At 50.9% G+C, this 17540-nt stretch overlaps 9 protein-coding genes across 9 annotated transcripts; 5 read left to right on the top strand and 4 right to left on the bottom strand.

Annotated features, from left to right (window-relative positions):
* Positions 1-174: 174 nt before the first annotated feature.
* Positions 175-1265, top strand: PtrM4_027440 (THOC7 multi-domain protein; the record flags this gene model as incomplete). The annotated part of the gene is made up of 2 exons (XM_001932454.1): positions 175-217; positions 265-1265. 2 exons carry the CDS (start codon positions 175-177, stop codon positions 1263-1265), a joined length of 1044 nt encoding a protein of 347 aa, XP_001932489.1.
* A 114-nt stretch (positions 1266-1379) lies between these two features.
* Positions 1380-1829, bottom strand: PtrM4_027450 (tubulin-specific chaperone Rbl2; the record flags this gene model as incomplete). Its single annotated transcript, XM_001932455.2, has 3 exons — positions 1380-1472; positions 1524-1610; positions 1668-1829. The coding sequence occupies 3 exons, from the start codon at positions 1827-1829 to the stop codon at positions 1380-1382; spliced, it is 342 nt and encodes a 113-aa protein (XP_001932490.1).
* Positions 1830-2296: 467 nt separating this feature from the next.
* Positions 2297-5440, top strand: PtrM4_027460 (MCM2, ATPase involved in replication control, Cdc46-Mcm family; the record flags this gene model as incomplete). Its single annotated transcript, XM_001932456.1, has 3 exons — positions 2297-2621; positions 2671-3615; positions 3663-5440. 3 exons carry the CDS (start codon positions 2297-2299, stop codon positions 5438-5440), a joined length of 3048 nt encoding a protein of 1015 aa, XP_001932491.1.
* A 1070-nt stretch (positions 5441-6510) lies between these two features.
* On the top strand, positions 6511-7839 carry PtrM4_027470 (uncharacterized protein; the record flags this gene model as incomplete). Its single annotated transcript, XM_066103762.1, has 2 exons — positions 6511-6694; positions 6905-7839. 2 exons carry the CDS (start codon positions 6511-6513, stop codon positions 7837-7839), a joined length of 1119 nt encoding a protein of 372 aa, XP_065965964.1.
* Positions 7840-9328: 1489 nt separating this feature from the next.
* Positions 9329-10540, bottom strand: PtrM4_027480 (abhydrolase domain containing 12; the record flags this gene model as incomplete). Its single annotated transcript, XM_001932458.2, has 1 exon — positions 9329-10540. One exon carries the CDS (start codon positions 10538-10540, stop codon positions 9329-9331), a length of 1212 nt encoding a protein of 403 aa, XP_001932493.2.
* Positions 10541-11080: 540 nt separating this feature from the next.
* PtrM4_027490 (uncharacterized protein) lies at positions 11081-12775 on the top strand (the record flags this gene model as incomplete). The annotated part of the gene is made up of 1 exon (XM_066103763.1): positions 11081-12775. One exon carries the CDS (start codon positions 11081-11083, stop codon positions 12773-12775), a length of 1695 nt encoding a protein of 564 aa, XP_065965965.1.
* Positions 12776-13078: 303 nt separating this feature from the next.
* Positions 13079-14053, bottom strand: PtrM4_027500 (DDE-3 multi-domain protein; the record flags this gene model as incomplete). The annotated part of the gene is made up of 1 exon (XM_066103764.1): positions 13079-14053. One exon carries the CDS (start codon positions 14051-14053, stop codon positions 13079-13081), a length of 975 nt encoding a protein of 324 aa, XP_065965966.1.
* Positions 14054-14837: 784 nt separating this feature from the next.
* PtrM4_027510 (uncharacterized protein) lies at positions 14838-15340 on the bottom strand (the record flags this gene model as incomplete). The annotated part of the gene is made up of 2 exons (XM_066103765.1): positions 14838-15126; positions 15231-15340. The coding sequence occupies 2 exons, from the start codon at positions 15338-15340 to the stop codon at positions 14838-14840; spliced, it is 399 nt and encodes a 132-aa protein (XP_065965967.1).
* A 1056-nt stretch (positions 15341-16396) lies between these two features.
* On the top strand, positions 16397-17366 carry PtrM4_027520 (AhpC-TSA-2 domain containing protein; the record flags this gene model as incomplete). Its single annotated transcript, XM_001932459.2, has 4 exons — positions 16397-16577; positions 16730-16807; positions 16860-17150; positions 17209-17366. 4 exons carry the CDS (start codon positions 16397-16399, stop codon positions 17364-17366), a joined length of 708 nt encoding a protein of 235 aa, XP_001932494.1.
* Positions 17367-17540: the final 174 nt, after the last annotated feature.

A 17540-nucleotide genomic window follows, 5' to 3' on the forward strand; every position in this document is an offset into this window, starting at 1 on the left:
AATGTGATTGACGTCTGAGTATGGGCCACGAGGCTAGTGAAGACCCCTGCCAAACGCGGCGATCACTATTGAACTTCACCACCGCGCCTTGGAAGACAGCGGAAAACGTCGACAAACGTCGACAAACGTCACAACTAAACACCATTCCCAACCCTGTCGCCACACCAAGACACAATGGCGATTAAAGATTGGGGTTTACTGTCGCAAACAGATGAAGGTAAAGCTAGCCGTAGCCCGTCTCGAAGCTCATCCTCACACCAACAGATGCGCTTCACAATGTTTCGCGACTCCTTGCCGTCGAGGCCCGTCCGTACACGAACGCCGCTGGTCGCCTACTGAAGCCCGAATTCTTCGAGGATGCGCGCCCGAAACAACTGCCCTCTCCACCGCCAGATGCTTCAGCCGCCGAGGAGGAGGCCGCAGCGATAGTAGTTGAGCGTGAACAGCAGGTACACAACATCGAGATATGGCGCAAAGACATTATGAACGAGCTGTCGCTTCTCGACTTTGCCATTCTCCGCGCCGAATTCACTACGAAAAGCAACCACACGGAGCGCGAGCGATACGCTGTAGACAAAACAGCTATTGAAGCCAAGCAGGAGCACGTCCGAAAGACCATAGAAGATCTGCGCGTGCGCCTAGTCGAGGCCAAGGAGACGCTTGCCGTGCGCAAGAAGTACGATGAGCTGACGGAGAAGATCACTAGCAGCAAGATGCTGAAGCCTCGGGATGAGCAAGCACTAGCTCACGTTAAGCTGGACCAGGAGATTTCGGAACTCGAGCATGAAGTACAGTCAGCAAAGGATACGTGGAGTGACCGACGCACCCAGTTTGGACGTATTGAAGAGGAGGCACGGGGGATGCTGCGCATGATCAAAGACGAGAAGGAGGAGGCCGAGCGCAAAGAGGGCATGATGAAGGATGATGACGGCGAGGGTGAGGGCAGCACTTCGAGAGGAGACATTAGCCACGCTGGTACGCCGCGACCTGATGGTGGCATGACGCCCGGGCATGCCAGTCAGAGTGGAGAGGCATCGTCGCTGCGAGTCCCGCCACATGATCGCCTAAGGCCTCTGTCGCGCGAAGTAAGCGTCGTGCGGTCGCCTGCCAGATCTAATGTTGTTGATGACACGGAAATGGCCGATTCAGGAGCGAACTCTGGGGATGCTCATGCGGACTACTCTTCCGGCCTAGAAGAGGGCGAGGATTTGGAGGACGGTGAGGAGGATGGCGAAGAGCCTTCGATTGATATGGACGAGTCGTGATCATTCGGGGCGAATCGGTCATGTTGACGATTTTATTTGCATAGCGCGGTGTTCAGGGTATCAATTCTTCTTGTCTTCTGTAGTGTCTGAAACCATCCCCATAACCTTCAAAAACTAAGATGCCTCGTTCATGGCCGCCTTACCCTGGGCAATGGCTTCCTTTGCCTTTGTAACCTCTTCCTCTGGCGCCTCACCACCGTTGCCTTCCTATGTTATGGTTAGCACAGCTACAACCAATCTCCACATCTCTTGACTTACAAGCTCCTCTTCCAGCCTCTCGATCGCCTGCTCAATCTTGGTCTTCATGCCAGGCAGCACGTTCTTGGTCTCCTGGAGTGCTTGACGCTACCGGGGGTCAATGTATGCTCCACAATAGTGACATGACAATTTGTCAACACATACCTCCTGTTTCAACGTGTACTCGGCGTTTTCATCACCCTCGCTGGTCTCTGCCTTCTTGATGCGCGCTTCCTGTTGCTCAATCTCCTTGTGATAGCTCTTTTCCTCCTTGACCAAGCGGGTCACGACGCCGGTTGCTATCTTGAGTTTGGAGGGAGGTGCCATGGTGAGTTAACTGTTGATATCTGGAATCTTGATGTAGTTGCTTCTGAGACTGGTGGCAGGAACAAAGACTGTGCACTTTGGAACGTCAAGCTACGGTGCTGCCTGTAGGTAGGTCACTGCCTTGAAGGTAAACATTTGTTAGATAGCGGGGCTAGCTACTGCCCCACCACTAGAAACTCGTTGGCAGCATTGTCATCATATGCACTGTCAGACCATTGCAATATTACAGTAGGAATGAAACCTCGCCTTAGTCTCTAATCTAATCCCCATGCTAGAGGAGACGCTTCACTGTGCCCTCAGCTGCACACCCAATTGTAATGCCAAGACCACTTAATCGTCCACTTGTAGACTAGGCCAGAACGCGTCCCACGCGTCGAAAGGAGCAGGCGCGATAAACCCACCTTCCCTGGCAACCCCCTCACAACATCAACACATGCATGATTGCTACCGTATAACGCACCGCAACAATGTCGTCACCTGAGAAGCGCCGCTCTCAGCGCACTTCGGCCTCGGCAACCCCGCGACGGAGTGGCCGTGGCCAAAATTCTCAGTTACCGCCCAGTAGCCCACCGCCAGTTGGCCCAGACGAGCAATTACAGTCTGAAGCCACGCAAGCCTCACAGCGCGGGTCTCAAGCAACTCCTAGAAATACCAGATTTCAGTCTGCATCTACACAATCCCCTCTGTTCTTCCGTTCCTCGCCTGCCAACCCATCGGGACAAGGGGCCGAGAATGGCGCAGATGAGAGCGATGGCGGAGCGACACCAAAGGCTTCTGCCATGACGATTGGGGGTATGCACAAGTTTATTCTAGACATTGAGAACCATAATAACGAGTATAGACTCCTCGCCTATCCATTACGCTTCCAGTTCCAGTCCTGGCCGAGCCCGCAATGCCCAAAACAACATCCCTGGAAGCAGCAGCAGCGCTCTCTTTGTGCGAGGTTCAGAGTCTGCAGCACGAAGTCGCCGTAACGATATTCATTCCGATGTCTTTGGTACCAGCTCTACGAACCGCCGCCGCAGGTTGTTTGTCGACGAGAACGGCATGGCTGTTCAGGAGGCATCGGATGCCGCAACCTTTTCGAACGCCAATCCGGACACTTCAGACGCCGATGTTCTAGGCGGGAATTCCTCGCGAGTCATTTGGGGTACCAACGTATCTCTCGTAGATGCAAGGCATGCGATGCGAGACTTCCTGATGAACTTCCAAAGGAAATACCGCATGATCCAGGATGGAGAGATAGAAGAAGGCACAAGCTTTCCTCCGAACCACCCGGCCCTGAACCGCGAGTATGTTGACATTATGAAGATGATGCTCGAGCTTGGTGTTACGCCATTGAACCTCGATGCTCGTAACTTGAAATCATACCCGCCAACCAGGAAGCTTTGGCACCAGCTTCAAGCGTACCCCAACGAAATCATTCCCATCATGGATGTTGCAATAAAGGATAATATGCTCGAGCTGGCTGAGAAGCGCATGGCAGAGATGCGAACTCAACTCACGCAAGCGCAACGCACTGCGCAACCAAGAGCTCGCGACTCAAGCTCTCTGCCACCTATGCTGAGCTCTGATGCTCCTACCCCGGGTGGCCCATCGCCTGCTCCGTTCGCAGAAATCCCGAACTTGGTCAGTGAGGTAGATCAGAAGACCTACAACGTTAGGCCGTTCGGTCTCGATCATACGATCAACCTGCGCGAGCTGAACCCTGGTGATATGGACAAGCTCGTCAGTGTGAAGGGTCTAGTCATTAGGACTACGCCCATCATTCCGGATATGAAGGACGGTAAGTTGCTCAAACAGCTCTTTTATGGGCTCTGCTGACTTGACTAGCCTTTTTCCGCTGCTCTGTATGCAACCATAGCGTCAGAGTGGACATTGACCGTGGCAAGATCACCGAGCCTACCAAATGCCCGCGTGCTGTTTGCGACTCGCCCAACTCAATGCAGATTGTGCACAATCGCTCTGGGTTCGCCAACAAGCAGGTTATCAAGCTGCAGGAGACACCTGACGACATGCCCGACGGGCAAACACCACATTCCGTATCGCTCTGCGCATATGACGAGCTTGTGGATGTTTGCAAAGCTGGTGACCGAGTAGAGATTACTGGTATCTTCAAGTGCAATCAGGTCCGCATCAACCCGCGTCAGCGATCAGTCAAGAATATCTTCAAGACATACGTAGATGCCCTACACATCCAGAAAGTCGACAAGAAGCGACTAGGTATCGATGTGTCGACCATTGAAGAAGAGCTTGCGGAGCATGCAGCGGGCGACCTAGAAGAAACTCGCAAGGTCTCCGAGGAAGAAGAGGCGAAGATCAAGGCTACCGGCGCCCGTCCGGATGTCTACGAGCTTCTTTCGCGTTCGCTTGCACCCAGTATCTACGAGATGGAAGATGTCAAGAAGGGTATTCTACTCCAGCTGTTTGGCGGCACAAACAAGCAGTTTGAGAAGGGCGGTAGTCCGAAATACCGAGGAGACATCAACGTTCTCCTCTGTGGTGATCCCTCGACCGCCAAGTCCCAGATTCTACAATACGTACACAGAATTGCACCACGTGGTGTGTACACCTCTGGAAAGGGTTCCTCCGCTGTTGGTCTGACTGCATACGTCACACGCGACCCCGAAACCCGACAGCTAGTGCTCGAGTCTGGAGCTCTTGTATTGTCTGACGGTGGTGTGTGCTGTATTGATGAGTTCGACAAAATGTCAGAAGCTACGCGATCCGTCCTTCACGAAGTGATGGAGCAGCAGACTGTCTCCATCGCCAAAGCTGGCATTATCACCACCCTCAACGCGCGTACCTCGATTCTTGCGTCTGCCAATCCCATTGGATCAAAGTACAACGTCAACCTCCCGGTTCCACAAAATATCGACCTGCCACCTACACTACTCTCGCGTTTCGATCTAGTCTACCTTGTCCTGGATCGTATCGATGAACAGAACGACCGTCGCATGGCTCGCCATCTCGTAGGAATGTACCTCGAGGATACACCAGAGAATGCCTCCAAGAGCGAAGTTATGCCAATCGAATTCTTGACTGCCTATATCTCTTATGCACGCACCAATATCCACCCCAAAATCACCGAGCCCGCATCAAAAGCACTAGTAGATGCCTATGTTGCTATGCGTAGTCTGGGTGCTGATATCCGTTCACAAGAACGAAGGATCACAGCTACCACTCGTCAATTGGAGTCGATGATTCGTCTTGCGGAGGCCCACGCTAAAATGCGTCTCTCAGAAGAAGTCACAGCCGACGATGTTAACGAGGCTGTCCGTTTGATCAAGTCGGCGCTCAAGCAAGCAGCTACCGACGCACGCACTGGCCTGATTGATATGTCGCTCCTAACAGAGGGAACATCAACCAGCGACCGACGAAGGAAAGAAGATCTCAAGCGTGCCGTCCTTGCTTCGCTAGATGAACTTGGTTCTGCCGGACAGAGCGTACGCACGAACGACTTGATCAAGAAGGTCCGCGAGGGCGCAAGTGAACAAGTCGAGAACCAGGAGTTCCTTGAGGTACTCAGAAGTGCGGAATTGGAAGGCGCTGTACAGATTACTGGTGAGGGTATGCGGAGAATGGTTAAGAGGGTTGTCGGTACCTTTTAGGCCGCCCAAGTAGAACTGGCGTTTCGGGGTCATGTGATTGGACACGCATAGGCTCATGAGTTTGATGATGTATATGGGTTGTACAGCTTAACAGGCAATACGATCAGAGTTGAATTGAGATGCTTGGTATCGAACTTTGTCCCGTACGGCCATCGTGCTCCGATGGCTTTGACAAAATGCAGCGATGAAACCTGGAGACACGGCGACTACCTGGGTACGCTCGATAGCTAGCTTCGGCATTTGCCAATATCATAGCATGCCCGAAGACCCTTCCGCTGGGTTAAGGGGCGTGCGTACTTTCCGTAGTAGTCGACCCCGATCCTGGCTACCTTGCTTGGCCTTGGACGGCATGCTAGCAACAACACCTCCTGCACTACATTTTCCATTTCGAAGCTATAGCAGCGATCACGCTCGCACAACCCTTGACCCCTGAGTTCTCGTAAATTCAATCCCCTCTCCAACACAGCCACGTCCCAAGCGTCCACATCGTTCCACCTATACATGTCACTTCATCAACACCTCACTTACCCATACCACGCATTAAACCCCAATTTCCGTCTTCTCCACGCGAAGATGAAGTTGCGAGCACCGTGCATAAACAGCAGCAATCCTAATCGATAAGTCTGTAACACGGGCCCTTGAACCCAAACATACGACCAACCAGATGCTGTGTCTGTGTTTCGGGAATACGAAACGAACATTCCGTGCGCTAAGAGGATGGTGGTCGTTGATAGGTGAGTAGGGAGAAACAACCGTAAGCGGAAGTCAAGTTCCAGAAGAAAGGTGGAAAAAGAACTCATTGTTGTCAATTGAGCTGACCTGACCTATTTGGGTACAATAAACAAGAAACAAGCGTGACGCGGCTCCCTGTATTGTGCACTAAGGTATTTTTGATTTGTTCGTGTAGAGGGGACGACGACATTGGCGTGGAAAAAGCAGAATAGGTAAATAAACACTTCGACCCCCTCTTTTGTGGTATATAGGGAAACTTTTCACCACCAAACAGTTTTCCTCATTACATTTTATCATATCTTTTTACCACTGTGGCTGGACCCTCAATCAATATCACTATGCCTTCCTTTACCTTCTGGAAGAACACCAAGACGGATACGCAGACGGCCAAAGCACTGCAGCTCACATCTGTGCCGGACACGATAGCCTATGCATCAAATAATGTACTTGGAGAGAAGAAGAGTCTTGATCTGAACCCCAAGAATACCGGCTCTGGGTTATTTCGCTTCGACGAGAACGAGGGTTCGTGTATTGTTGAAAGACAGATGCCTTCGTCACCACTACGATCGATGTCGCCCAGCCTATGTATAGCGACAGCAACCGAACGGCGCACACATACTTTCGATCCAAGAAGAGGATCCACGGAAGAAGAATACAGAGCACAACAATCCAGGCCGGTTACCCCACCATTGAGACGCAAATCTAACAGTGCAAGTACGGCAAGATGCCTAGGATCAGACACGAAGACGAAGACTATCGCCACAACAAGCGACAGAGACTCTGCTGTATGCGTCTCCGATGCCGAAGACTCCCCAGTTAAGTCTAGGCCTACGTCACCAGCTATGAACGAAAACACCACGCCAGTATGGAAGCCGTCCACCCATCTGAGACATACCTCCTCTCTAAGCCATACCTCCTCTCTGAGCCACACCTCCTCTTTGAGCCATACCTCCTCGACGAAGAGCCTATCTCTACAACCCCACATCGACGCGACCACACGACGTCTACGCCGACCAGCCGAACCAAACCTACGAACAAATCCAATAGCCTCCACCTCAAAGCCACGCTCCGAGCTAGAGCAACGCTTCGACATGATCCGCAATTCAAAACCCCAATCCCGAGCCGCCCTCCGCTCGCCGACCCAACTCCTCGAAGACCGCGTAAACGTCCGTTTCGTCAAGGAACTCCCTGAAGAAAAACCTCGCAGCTTTACACCCCCATGTCCCCCACCAAACGGCTGCTGGCTCCCTAACCCCAGTGCCTCAGTAAACGCCTTCACCAGCTCCTCTGTTCGCGGCTGCACACAGTCCACCGGCCGCCCAGCATGGTGGTGCAAAGTCGACAAACTCGTCGTCTTCGACGGCCTTCATACGCATGACAACGGGGAGATAACGTTGCACACCCGAACGAGCAAAGGGCTTAGCGTTGCGAGACGCCGTGGCGATGGCGAAACGATCGTTATTAAGCTAGATTGTGCACATTGTCGGGAGATGCTGCATAGACAGGAGTGGAAGTATGATATGCGGGTTTGCAAGAGGAGTGTGTGCTGGGATTGCAAGGAGAGGTGTAAGTGGGAGGCTGCGGAGGAGAAGAGGGTGGGTGGGGAAAAGATGGTGGGGAAGAGTGAGGGAAGTAGGTTGAGGGCGGATAGTTTGATGGATAATTAGGGGGGTGTTTTAATGACTGTATGACCGAACTGAACTGAAGATACCCCGGTGGTAGTTATGCTAGAGCGATGTTTTGCGAGAGCAGGAGTTTTTGATACCACAAATTTTGACTGTTGTTTCCTTTGAAGTCTTATCATTTGCTACCTTCGTTGAACAGGAGAACCATTTATGACATGATTTGATGAGAGGAGCTTTTTTACCTTAGTTGCTCTTGTGCAGTTCTATCTTGTTCAGTTCCACCTTATTTACTCCTACCTTACTTGGTTTTAATTTACCCGAGATCTCTTATAGATTTGAGATGGATTTTCGTTTGAAGATACTTCTCGCTACCTGACATCATCCCTGGTCCTTAGTAGAGGTCGAAGGTTCGAATCCTTCTCCTCTCACCGCCACTTGTGGCTTTACCAAAAAATATCGAACGGCTTACTCCAACTCGCAAATTTTCACCTACCCCTGCAAACCTAAGCGACAGGTTATAGCCGCAGTACACCCGAGCCACGCACTGCTACGACTACAAACACTACGCTAAGCTTGTTACAACCCTACGCCTCGTTCAAGATCCCATGGCTTTTTCCCCTTTGAGGTTTTTTCAGACTTAGGAACACGAGGAAAGCGTTGCAAAAAGAGATAGGTTGAAGAGAAGGAAAAACAGGCAGCTATAATAGGGTTTTACTTTCTCTCCTCCCCTGTAATAGCTAGGACATGCCTAAACTACATTAGTCAAACATAACCAACGAACATCAAAGGAGAGATAAAAATAGCTAGAATGGCATCTGCCACCGTCCTACGTAGTCTCTGACTGATAAAGGACGCTAATGGATTACATACATACATACATCATCCCTGGTCCGTGCCAAAAGCCCCTGTACGCACCTATGATACAACCTCAGTACCCCACCCTGAACACCATGCATCACCGAATCCTATACCTAGCATCAAATGTACGTCTAAATCGCTCCATCAACAACAAAACACAAACATCCCCCACAACCAAACTACAATGCATCTCCGGCGTCATCGCCAGCCATCTCCATGGCAACCGCATGACGACAACACAGATACAACGCATGCATACCGTTGAACCAGCAAAAGATCCAGAAAAGAGACAAACTAGCAGCCGTGTTTTTTTAGTTCCTCCATCAACAATGCAGCTAGCATCTCTAGCACATGCAGCTACCGGCTCCTCGAGCGATCACAACGCGTATCTCGTGCCCTTGGGTTTCTTAGGTCCGCATCCGAGTCCTTAAAATACCCAGTACGTATCCCAGTCACACCGAGAACGTTTCGTACCCTGTGCGCGTACAATCTCGCACAGCCCTACGAATAAACTTGATCTAGAATGCGCCAGCTAGAGCTAACATTGAACATTTCAGGAAAGGAGTGAGGGGAAATTTGGCATGGACCGTGAGCATCAGGGTTCCATCTCCACGTCCGGTTGCGGGTGACCGATTTACGACACTGGTAATCCGTATCCAAGACAAATCACGGGCTATTCCCGAAAGGTGGGCCGTCCATGCAGAGCCTCCGAGACGGCTAGGCTCACGACTGGATAGCTCATGATGCGATCGTGTAAACCATGCTGAAGGATTTGCTCGCGGATAATGCCTGCCTTGCCTTTCCATTCCATGGTCCAGCCTCCAGCTCCAAGAGGCGTCTTCTCTTTCTCTTTTATCTCTTCTAATTCCTCAAACGTCTTAGTTGTAGTTGGCGAAAGTATGGCGTTGACTGCGTGCCAGAACAGAACATTGGAATGGCTGTATGGGATATCAGCGTCATCCATGGCGTGGATTAGCGTGATATCGTATTTCTGCTTCCGGAAGTCAATCTTGCAAGATTCAAAGTGCCGGATAAGCGCCGCCAGCCGCTCCTTCGAAGGAAACTTCGTTACGATGAACTTATTGAGTAGAGTCATCATTGGCGGGAATACGCCAAGAGGTGAGAGAAGCGGGACGGTACGAGCAACCTTGTAAGTCCTTGTAAGCGACTCTACGTCTGCAAAGGGCGCCACCAACACGACGCCTGCGAAGAAGGTTGGGGAAGACTGCATAGCCAAATGGTGAATGAGTGATATTGCTACCGCGGTACCCATCGACTGAGCAAATACGACAATCCGATCTGGCGATATGCCCGCCGTCTCTGTAGCAAAGTTAAACAGTGCCAGTGCATCTGTAAGCACCCCGAATTCAGACGGCCATCCTGTACTTTGGCCAAACCCTCGATAATCAACAGCAATCACATGGATGTTGTTTGCCGCCGCACTCAAAGCACGGTAGCTTTCTGGTCGAAGCCCACTTGCTAGTGTACCAGCTGCTCCATGCAAGTAGAGGACTAGCTGTGCAGTCGGATCTTCCTTCAGTAGCCGGAACGAAGTTCGCTTCTGCATGCCTGAACAAAGGCCCGTTGGCTCTTCACGAAGCTGCACTTGGTGCTTGCGGTACGTCTCTAGCGGTAGTACGTGCCAGGCATGCAAGGTCTCCCCGTCCAGCGTCTTGAGCTGGAATGGTGTAACCTGGTTACGGAGGAACCCCCATTGCTCCGGGACATTGACATCTAGGCCCCATGTACGGGTTACACGATGCAGGAAGATCACGTGATCTTGCACTGCTGGGATTGTGAGAAGAAGGACGAAGGCAATGTACGCGCCAGCAAGGCCGGCAATGGTGCCTATAAGAAATCTCAGTATTTCAAGAGCTGGAAACATGTTGAAAAGAACGTTTACTGCAAACGCCGGGAGTGGTGTTGCGATTGCGAAGTTGGTGCGTAGCTGTAATCGTTTGAAGTCGATCGAGTGCGGTGGTTTTGACTGGTTCGAAAAGTGCTAGCCGATGTGGGGGTAGGTGGGACGTGCCCACCCCATGTGTTTACGATAAAATTTCCTATCGGGGAGTATCTGGATACATCACCCCTGGCACTTCATTCATTCATGATACTGATCAAACAACTGTCAAAATTTCGATTACTATGTAGATTACTTCCGCTCAGAAGACAGCTCTATGGATTTACTTGAGTGCATGGCAACTGTTACTGGTTATTGTGGTTTTCGAAATACCTTGAGCCGCCTGGATCTGGTTAGCTTGGTGCCCAAGAACATCAACTCCCATAGTAATTTGTTAGTAAATTAATGCAGCAGCCGTTTCCCACCTCCAGAAGCCCATGAAGCTAGTCCTGTACTCTAAATCGTTCGTGTATAGCGTTTTGTTTGTGTGGAGCTTGTTGCGAGCTCAATCTAGCTGCTGTTGGGATGCCGCCCAAGCGCCAGCGTAAGCCGAAGCAGCCATTCGATCAAGGCGTTAACCCGTCCTCCCAGAAGCGTAGAGCGCCAGCAACTAGACAAAATCCTACCCATTTAACGCCTAAACGTGTCCGCCGTGAGGCGCTGCCGTCGCCTCCAGCGACTGCCCCGCCGCGCCGTCAAAGCCCGTTGTCCGAGCCTGAGCTGCAAGCCACCCAAACAGCTGCCTCCGCGCAAGCTGAAGATATCGTTGGCGAGGATGAGGATACTTTCGAGGATGGAGATGGCGATCCGCTGCCTGAGGATGAGGATGAGATCGCTGCTAAGGGCGCTGCCGGTAGTGTTGAGGATGAGGGAGAGCCAGCGTACCGACGTCAAGAAGGCACTCCATGGCTGCCTCGCTCATCGCAAGCGCTAGAGGATGAGGTTAATCCTGTACTGCGCGTTAGGTGGAGGGCTTGCCTTGGTGGTGATATGGAGAAACACTTTATTCCTGAAGCTGCCGATAGCGAGCACGGCGTACGGCTGTACTCGCTGCATTTCGACGACCTATGGCAGTGGGTAGATGACGTTGTTGCAGAATTACGGCCAAAAAGAGCGAAGATCTCATCTGTTTGCACTGTTGTTTACCCAGCTAAGCAGGCCAAACGCGAGCGCGCGATAAAGCGATTGCGGCGAGGTGTTGATGCAACGTGGAATAGCTTTCAGCGCCTTGTTGTAGAGGTTGATAACTATGTCAGCGAGCCAGTAAACGTCGATTTCGAGCTCATCTTGGCTGAAATTCCAGGGGAGCAGCAGCCGTTGCCAACGGTTGTCGACGGTCCTCGTCGACGCACCGCAACGGTGATTCAAGAGGAGGGGCTTGCTGGTGTAATAGCAGCTGAACAAGCAGGTAGCGGGCATGCTATTGCTATCCGGGATAGATGGCGCTGTACAGATACCCATTGCGAGAACTATCCTTATTGCTGCTGGATGGCGCCAACAGCGAGGCAGCCAGCGCGCTTCGAAGATCACCTCTTTGTCAACGGCAACATTATCTCCATGTGGGCAAGAGCAATTACAGCGAGAAGGGCAACGTACGATGAGCCATCTGATGATGTACGGCTTGCAATTTTGAGAGCAAAGGACCTGCGGGTGCATGAGAAAACGCGCAAGTTGCGGGCGGCTGGAGATGGCGACGATGATATCAAAAGCTTAACAAAACTGCTCATCGTTGGACAGCTTGAGCGGATGAACAGGCAACCTCAACAGGAGTCTAACTTGCAGGCAGCTGCACCAACGATAACAAGAGCTGAGGTATCTAGTGCATCTCAGTGGGCGCCTATCCGATATGATCATGAGCAGGAGATTAACGAGCATACTAGTAATTTCTTTAACTACCTTAAGTTAAAATTTCCTACAGTTGGAGAGGACATTAACGAGCTTTATAAGACTCTTGTTATTGACGGAGCTATGGATATCAACCTCTTGATGCAGCCATCTGGTGATATCTTGAAGTTGTGGACGCAGCATTTCAAGCAGCCTTCTGGCTGGTTTTTCACGCTACAAAACACTGCAAAAGAATGGCAAGCTGGGTACCAGGGTCTCACAGATCGTAACTGGAGACGAGTCGAACGTTGTAAGAAAAGAGAAGAGATTGCGCGCAAGAAATTGGTGGTTGAACCGTCTAGCAGTGTTGTGGAGGATGATGGCGAGAATGCTTGAAGCTTAGTGGCCTGAGCGTTTTTGGTGACAGCGGCCCGTGCCCGCTATAGTGTTGAGGTTTTTCAGGCGTTTCAAATGCGCTGCAACAATAGTCTATTTGGATAGCCCTATGTACAACACTACAACGTTATGCGATTATAACAGGTTAACTTCCTAAGATAGTTCTATATGTATAGAAATAGCTCTTATTTTTTAGAATTATTAAATCGCTTTTGTGGGTTGCGCATTAAGGTGTAATCGTTCGCATTTGTATGGTATCATCTACCTATAGAAACGTACTGTGGCATCCATTTAAAAGCACAATTAATAGGGATAGCCACACCTATGGAACCAGCTTCTGCAGTTAATATTACAGCACACCAGCTGCGCTGCATACTCAAGAAAGACCCCAAAGTCAATGAAGTTCTCCGCTTGCGCTGAATTCCTTTTCATCCACCCCTTGAGCTGCTTAAAGCTCTTCTCGATGGGGTTGAAATCTGGTGAGTATGGCGGCAGATACTCAAGGAGTACTCCAGCACTTTGGCAAAGCACCCGTACACGCTCTGATCGATGGATGGAGGCGTTATCAAGCACGATTACTGAGGCTGGCCCTGGGTGAGGATTGCAGAACGGCAGCACTTGAAACTCTAAGAAGTCTTCTAGGATCTCAGATGTAATCGCGCCTTGAAAGATCTTATAGCTTATGTAGCCATCTATCGTCATGGCTGGCAGCAGCGACCACCGTTCTGATCGCCTGAAGCTGTGTGATAGCTCCACCGGCTCCCCGATTGGAGACCAGCCATACTTGCGGTCGCCCGTACGCTCATTGCAGGCGCTCTCGTCCAACGCAACGATCTGCTCCGCCTTATAGTGTTGCGCCATCCTGGCAAGATAGAGGCGGCGGAGTGGCTCACTCTGCTCCTTTGCCCGCTTTGTTGCAAGCTTGCGAGACCATCTCATCTTCTCTAGCTCTCGGTAAACGCTCGCAAGGCTTATCCTAACGTCGTACTCGTCGTACAAGAAGTCCCTCATCTCATCCATGTATGCGCCCGGTGAGCCATTGAGGTATGCCTGAAGGCCTTCGCGCTGAGCTTGCCGGAGTATAGATGGCCGCCCAAGTCGAACGCAGCGCGGCGGATAAGGCACGCCCCAAAACTCTAAGCTCAACCTCAGCTTTGCTACTGTGTTACGGCTCGCACCTGTAGCTCTAGAGATGGCTCGATCACTTTCGCAGGCAGCAATTCGGTCGAGGATAGCCTGGAGAACAGCGGGCTGCAAGCGGTGGCCGGTGCCTGGCATCGCGATGAGATGGGCTCGAGAAAATTGCAACACCAAAAACGCGAGTCAGTAGAGGCGATCGCAGCAAACAATGAACTTCAAATACGTTGTGGGTGTTAGAAAGCGTGGCTGCATCGATTTACTAACAAATTACTATAGGAGTTGATGTTCTTGGCCACCAAGCCAACCAGATCCAGGTGGCTCAAGGTATTTCGAGAAACACCCATAATGGCAGGTAGACAGGCCAGATCAGCCCAACCAACCCTCCCATGGGCGGCGCTTTAGTCGGGATTCCGAACCAAGCAAGCTGCACACATTTGTTTACTGTAATAAGAGCATGCGGTGGCGCAGGCTCTATGGCATAGCTCCACGAGATGATCACATCCGAGCCAGTACTGCACGGCTCGTTGGACCAGCTTTCCGTAGTGGCATCGGAGCCAGGCTTGCGCTTGATGCTACAATGTTCCGTACCACCACCAATAGTGACATCAAATTCGTAATCGCAGCCAGAGTTGTCCGCTGAACAATGACGAGTCGCGTTTGCAATGGACCAAGTTTCGCCTGCACCGAATTTGGGGGTTGAAACCGCAGGGACTTGACTAGGTGACTCGCGTTGCTTAACATGTCGTTGTTTAGGTATTTGAGTAGGTGCATCGCGTTGCTCAAGGTCTCGTTGTGCAGGAGTGGGGGTGGGAGTAGGTGTCTTCTGGGGTTGGCGTCGCTCAAGGGCTTCGCCTGCTTCAGGAATGCCATGATTGTGATGAGGTTTAGGACTTCCTTGAAATTTGGGAGTACCACGAGCAGGTTAGGGCTGCGGACTTTGTGCCTGGCTTTGCACAAGATCTCTTTGCACGGGAGTGTGATGAGGAGCAGGTGTCTTCTGAGGTTGGCGTCGCTCAAGGTCTCCGCCTGCTTCAGGGGTGCCATGATGATGGTGGGGTTTAGGACTTCCATGAGGAATGGGAGTAACACCAGGAGGATCGGGCTGCGGGTTGGGAGTTTGTTCCTCGCCTAGCTCGATGCGTTTATCCATAGGGGAGGCGCGTGGCAAAGCAGAAACACCTGATGAGAGGAGAAAAGCAAACAAGAAAGCTCTGGGCAACATTTTAGGAATTATCAGTGTAAGAACTGAGTCAAGTAGAGGAGTAGATGTGTCGAGGGTGGTGTAGACAGCTAGTGATGGGAGGTGACAACGTACTGGGCTGAACCTATGGCCAATTTATCCTCTCTAGAGAAGGTCAGAGCCATGCCAGTCTTGATGATCTGCCAGTATATCGGATGCCCTCGGATGTCTGGTGTGGTTGGCATGACACCGGCGAACTTACCCAGTCTTCGACGTCTTGATGTGACTTGGACTGAGTGACATGGAAACCCAAACGGTAATAGTGTCATCGCTTCAGGAAGGCTCCCTCTTGGCGAGTAATCAAATTACTATGCCCATTTGAATCATCCAACACGAGGATTGTCAATACGATGGGGAAAACGAGCGACATCAAGTTTAACACGAGGCCGGAGACTTTGGCGATGGCTCAGAATGTAAATCGGCGATCGTCTCGCGAACTTGATGGTACATTGGAAAAGATCGTCTTAGGACTTTGCCGTGGTAGCGGTGGTGTGAACATGCTGATGCTCGTACAACTCCACCAACGTAACCGCATATACGACGGCGTGAGTGGATCGTCTCACTGAATGACCGTATGTAGCGTAGTTGGCAATACTGAAATTTGCCATGTTCCGCTTCGACCTGTTATAGTGCTCACCCTCAAATCTGCTCTGAGACAGATTCCCAAGTTCTGACTTGAACCCTTACGATGTTTACTGTCGACGTTGCTATTTTGAAATTTTTATGTCGCCGTATGGACGTATTGGACATCGGCGAACCCAGCATGCTCCACAGTGAGTACAAGGAGTTTTTCATAAACCGCCAGCCTTTTTTCAAAACACAGACTCATGATGCCGCTTTGGAGATGCAAACTAGCCACCCTGTCCTTGCCTAAGTCACTTTCAATTTTTGGAGCTTGGACTGTTGGACTTGTACAAAAGGCATTTGAATTTCGCTGAGCAAGTATGATTTGTTAGTTGAGATCCTATGGCACTTTTACATGTGCAACAGAACTGTGGACTATGCGCTGCGAGCGGCATCAAGAACCAGTGCAGCTTGTAAAGAGGAAGTGACGGTGGTATTGTCAAATCGGGAAGACCCGCCGAACATAGTGGCATTATACCATATTAGGATAGCGTTAGTCCTTAGTGCCACGGTTGCGCCAGGTCTGGATGTCTCGATCCGTCGTCATCAGTGATCTAAGGCTCACCCACACCAGGTTGACGGAACAGACATTACTCTTTCGAATACGTCTGTGCATGATGACCGTTCCATCGTATACATCCACCGATACGGATGCTGCCAACGCGCATACCGCACCAACTCCCGACGAGCTAACGCAAGCGCTGAAGGTGGAGGTCTATGATCACGAGGGCAAGACAAAGACATTGGGGGAGCTTGCTCAGGGGAAACGGACCGTTCTGGTGTTTACTCGGCACTTCTGTAAGTCACAGTGGAGAAGAAATCGTGAAACAACCTTCCGAGTCACTGCACATTCCGTGGAAGGCATGGCAAGCCCCATGACGTTACCCTGTTGTGCATCATTCACGAAACTCTATTGCAAGCTGAACGGGACACACTAACATTCTCACCAGGGTGCTTAAACTGCCAAGCTTACGTTCGGTGCATTTCCAAGTCTATACCTCCTTCGAACCTTCCTCCAAATACTCAAAGTACGCACTCTTCGGCCGTCTATGTGAGATGTCAATCTTAACAATTTCCTAGTACTCATCATAGGCAATGGCTCCTACCAACCCATCGACACCTACGCCACCAACTCCTCATCTGCATATCCCATCTATACAGATCCCACGCTCCGCCTGCACTCACTGTTCAAGTTCAAGTCTGCCCTCAAAGAAGGAAAGGCTGGCGACGAGCAGAGAGACTACATGCGGAACGAGGGTAGTGCCATGAGCAGGGTGTGGGGTGGTATCAAGGGTGCGTTGGGAACTCTGCAACATGTGACTTATGTGGGACCAAAGGCCTTGAATGGTGGAGAGATGATTCTTTCTGCTGGTGAGTATACGAAATGATTGCTATGTGCTGAAATGTGTATGCTGACTGGTTTGGGTAGATGGTCAATGCGAGTACATGTACCGCATGCAGAACACGGTGGATCACACCAATGTTTCGGAACTTGCGAGGTTGATTGGTGTTGAGTGTGATGTGGAAGGAGGTGAAGATAAGACGCAACAAGCTTGCGGTGATTCGTGCGCCGTGGAGGCAAAGTAGGCAAAGTAGGCAAAGTAATACTGTAGTAGAGGCTTTTTCCTCATACATAGTCTGCTGCCCTTTCCGGGTCTCTCTACACTTATGTATTACCCATATCATGTACCTGATTTATTGTGTTCTCTGTATTTGCAACATAATTCTTCATGATATATAATCAGTGTATCCTCAGCATGC

The sequence above is a fragment of the Pyrenophora tritici-repentis genome, chromosome 1 (assembly GCF_003171515.1).
Source record: "Pyrenophora tritici-repentis strain M4 chromosome 1, whole genome shotgun sequence".
NCBI lineage: Eukaryota > Fungi > Ascomycota > Dothideomycetes > Pleosporales > Pleosporaceae > Pyrenophora > Pyrenophora tritici-repentis.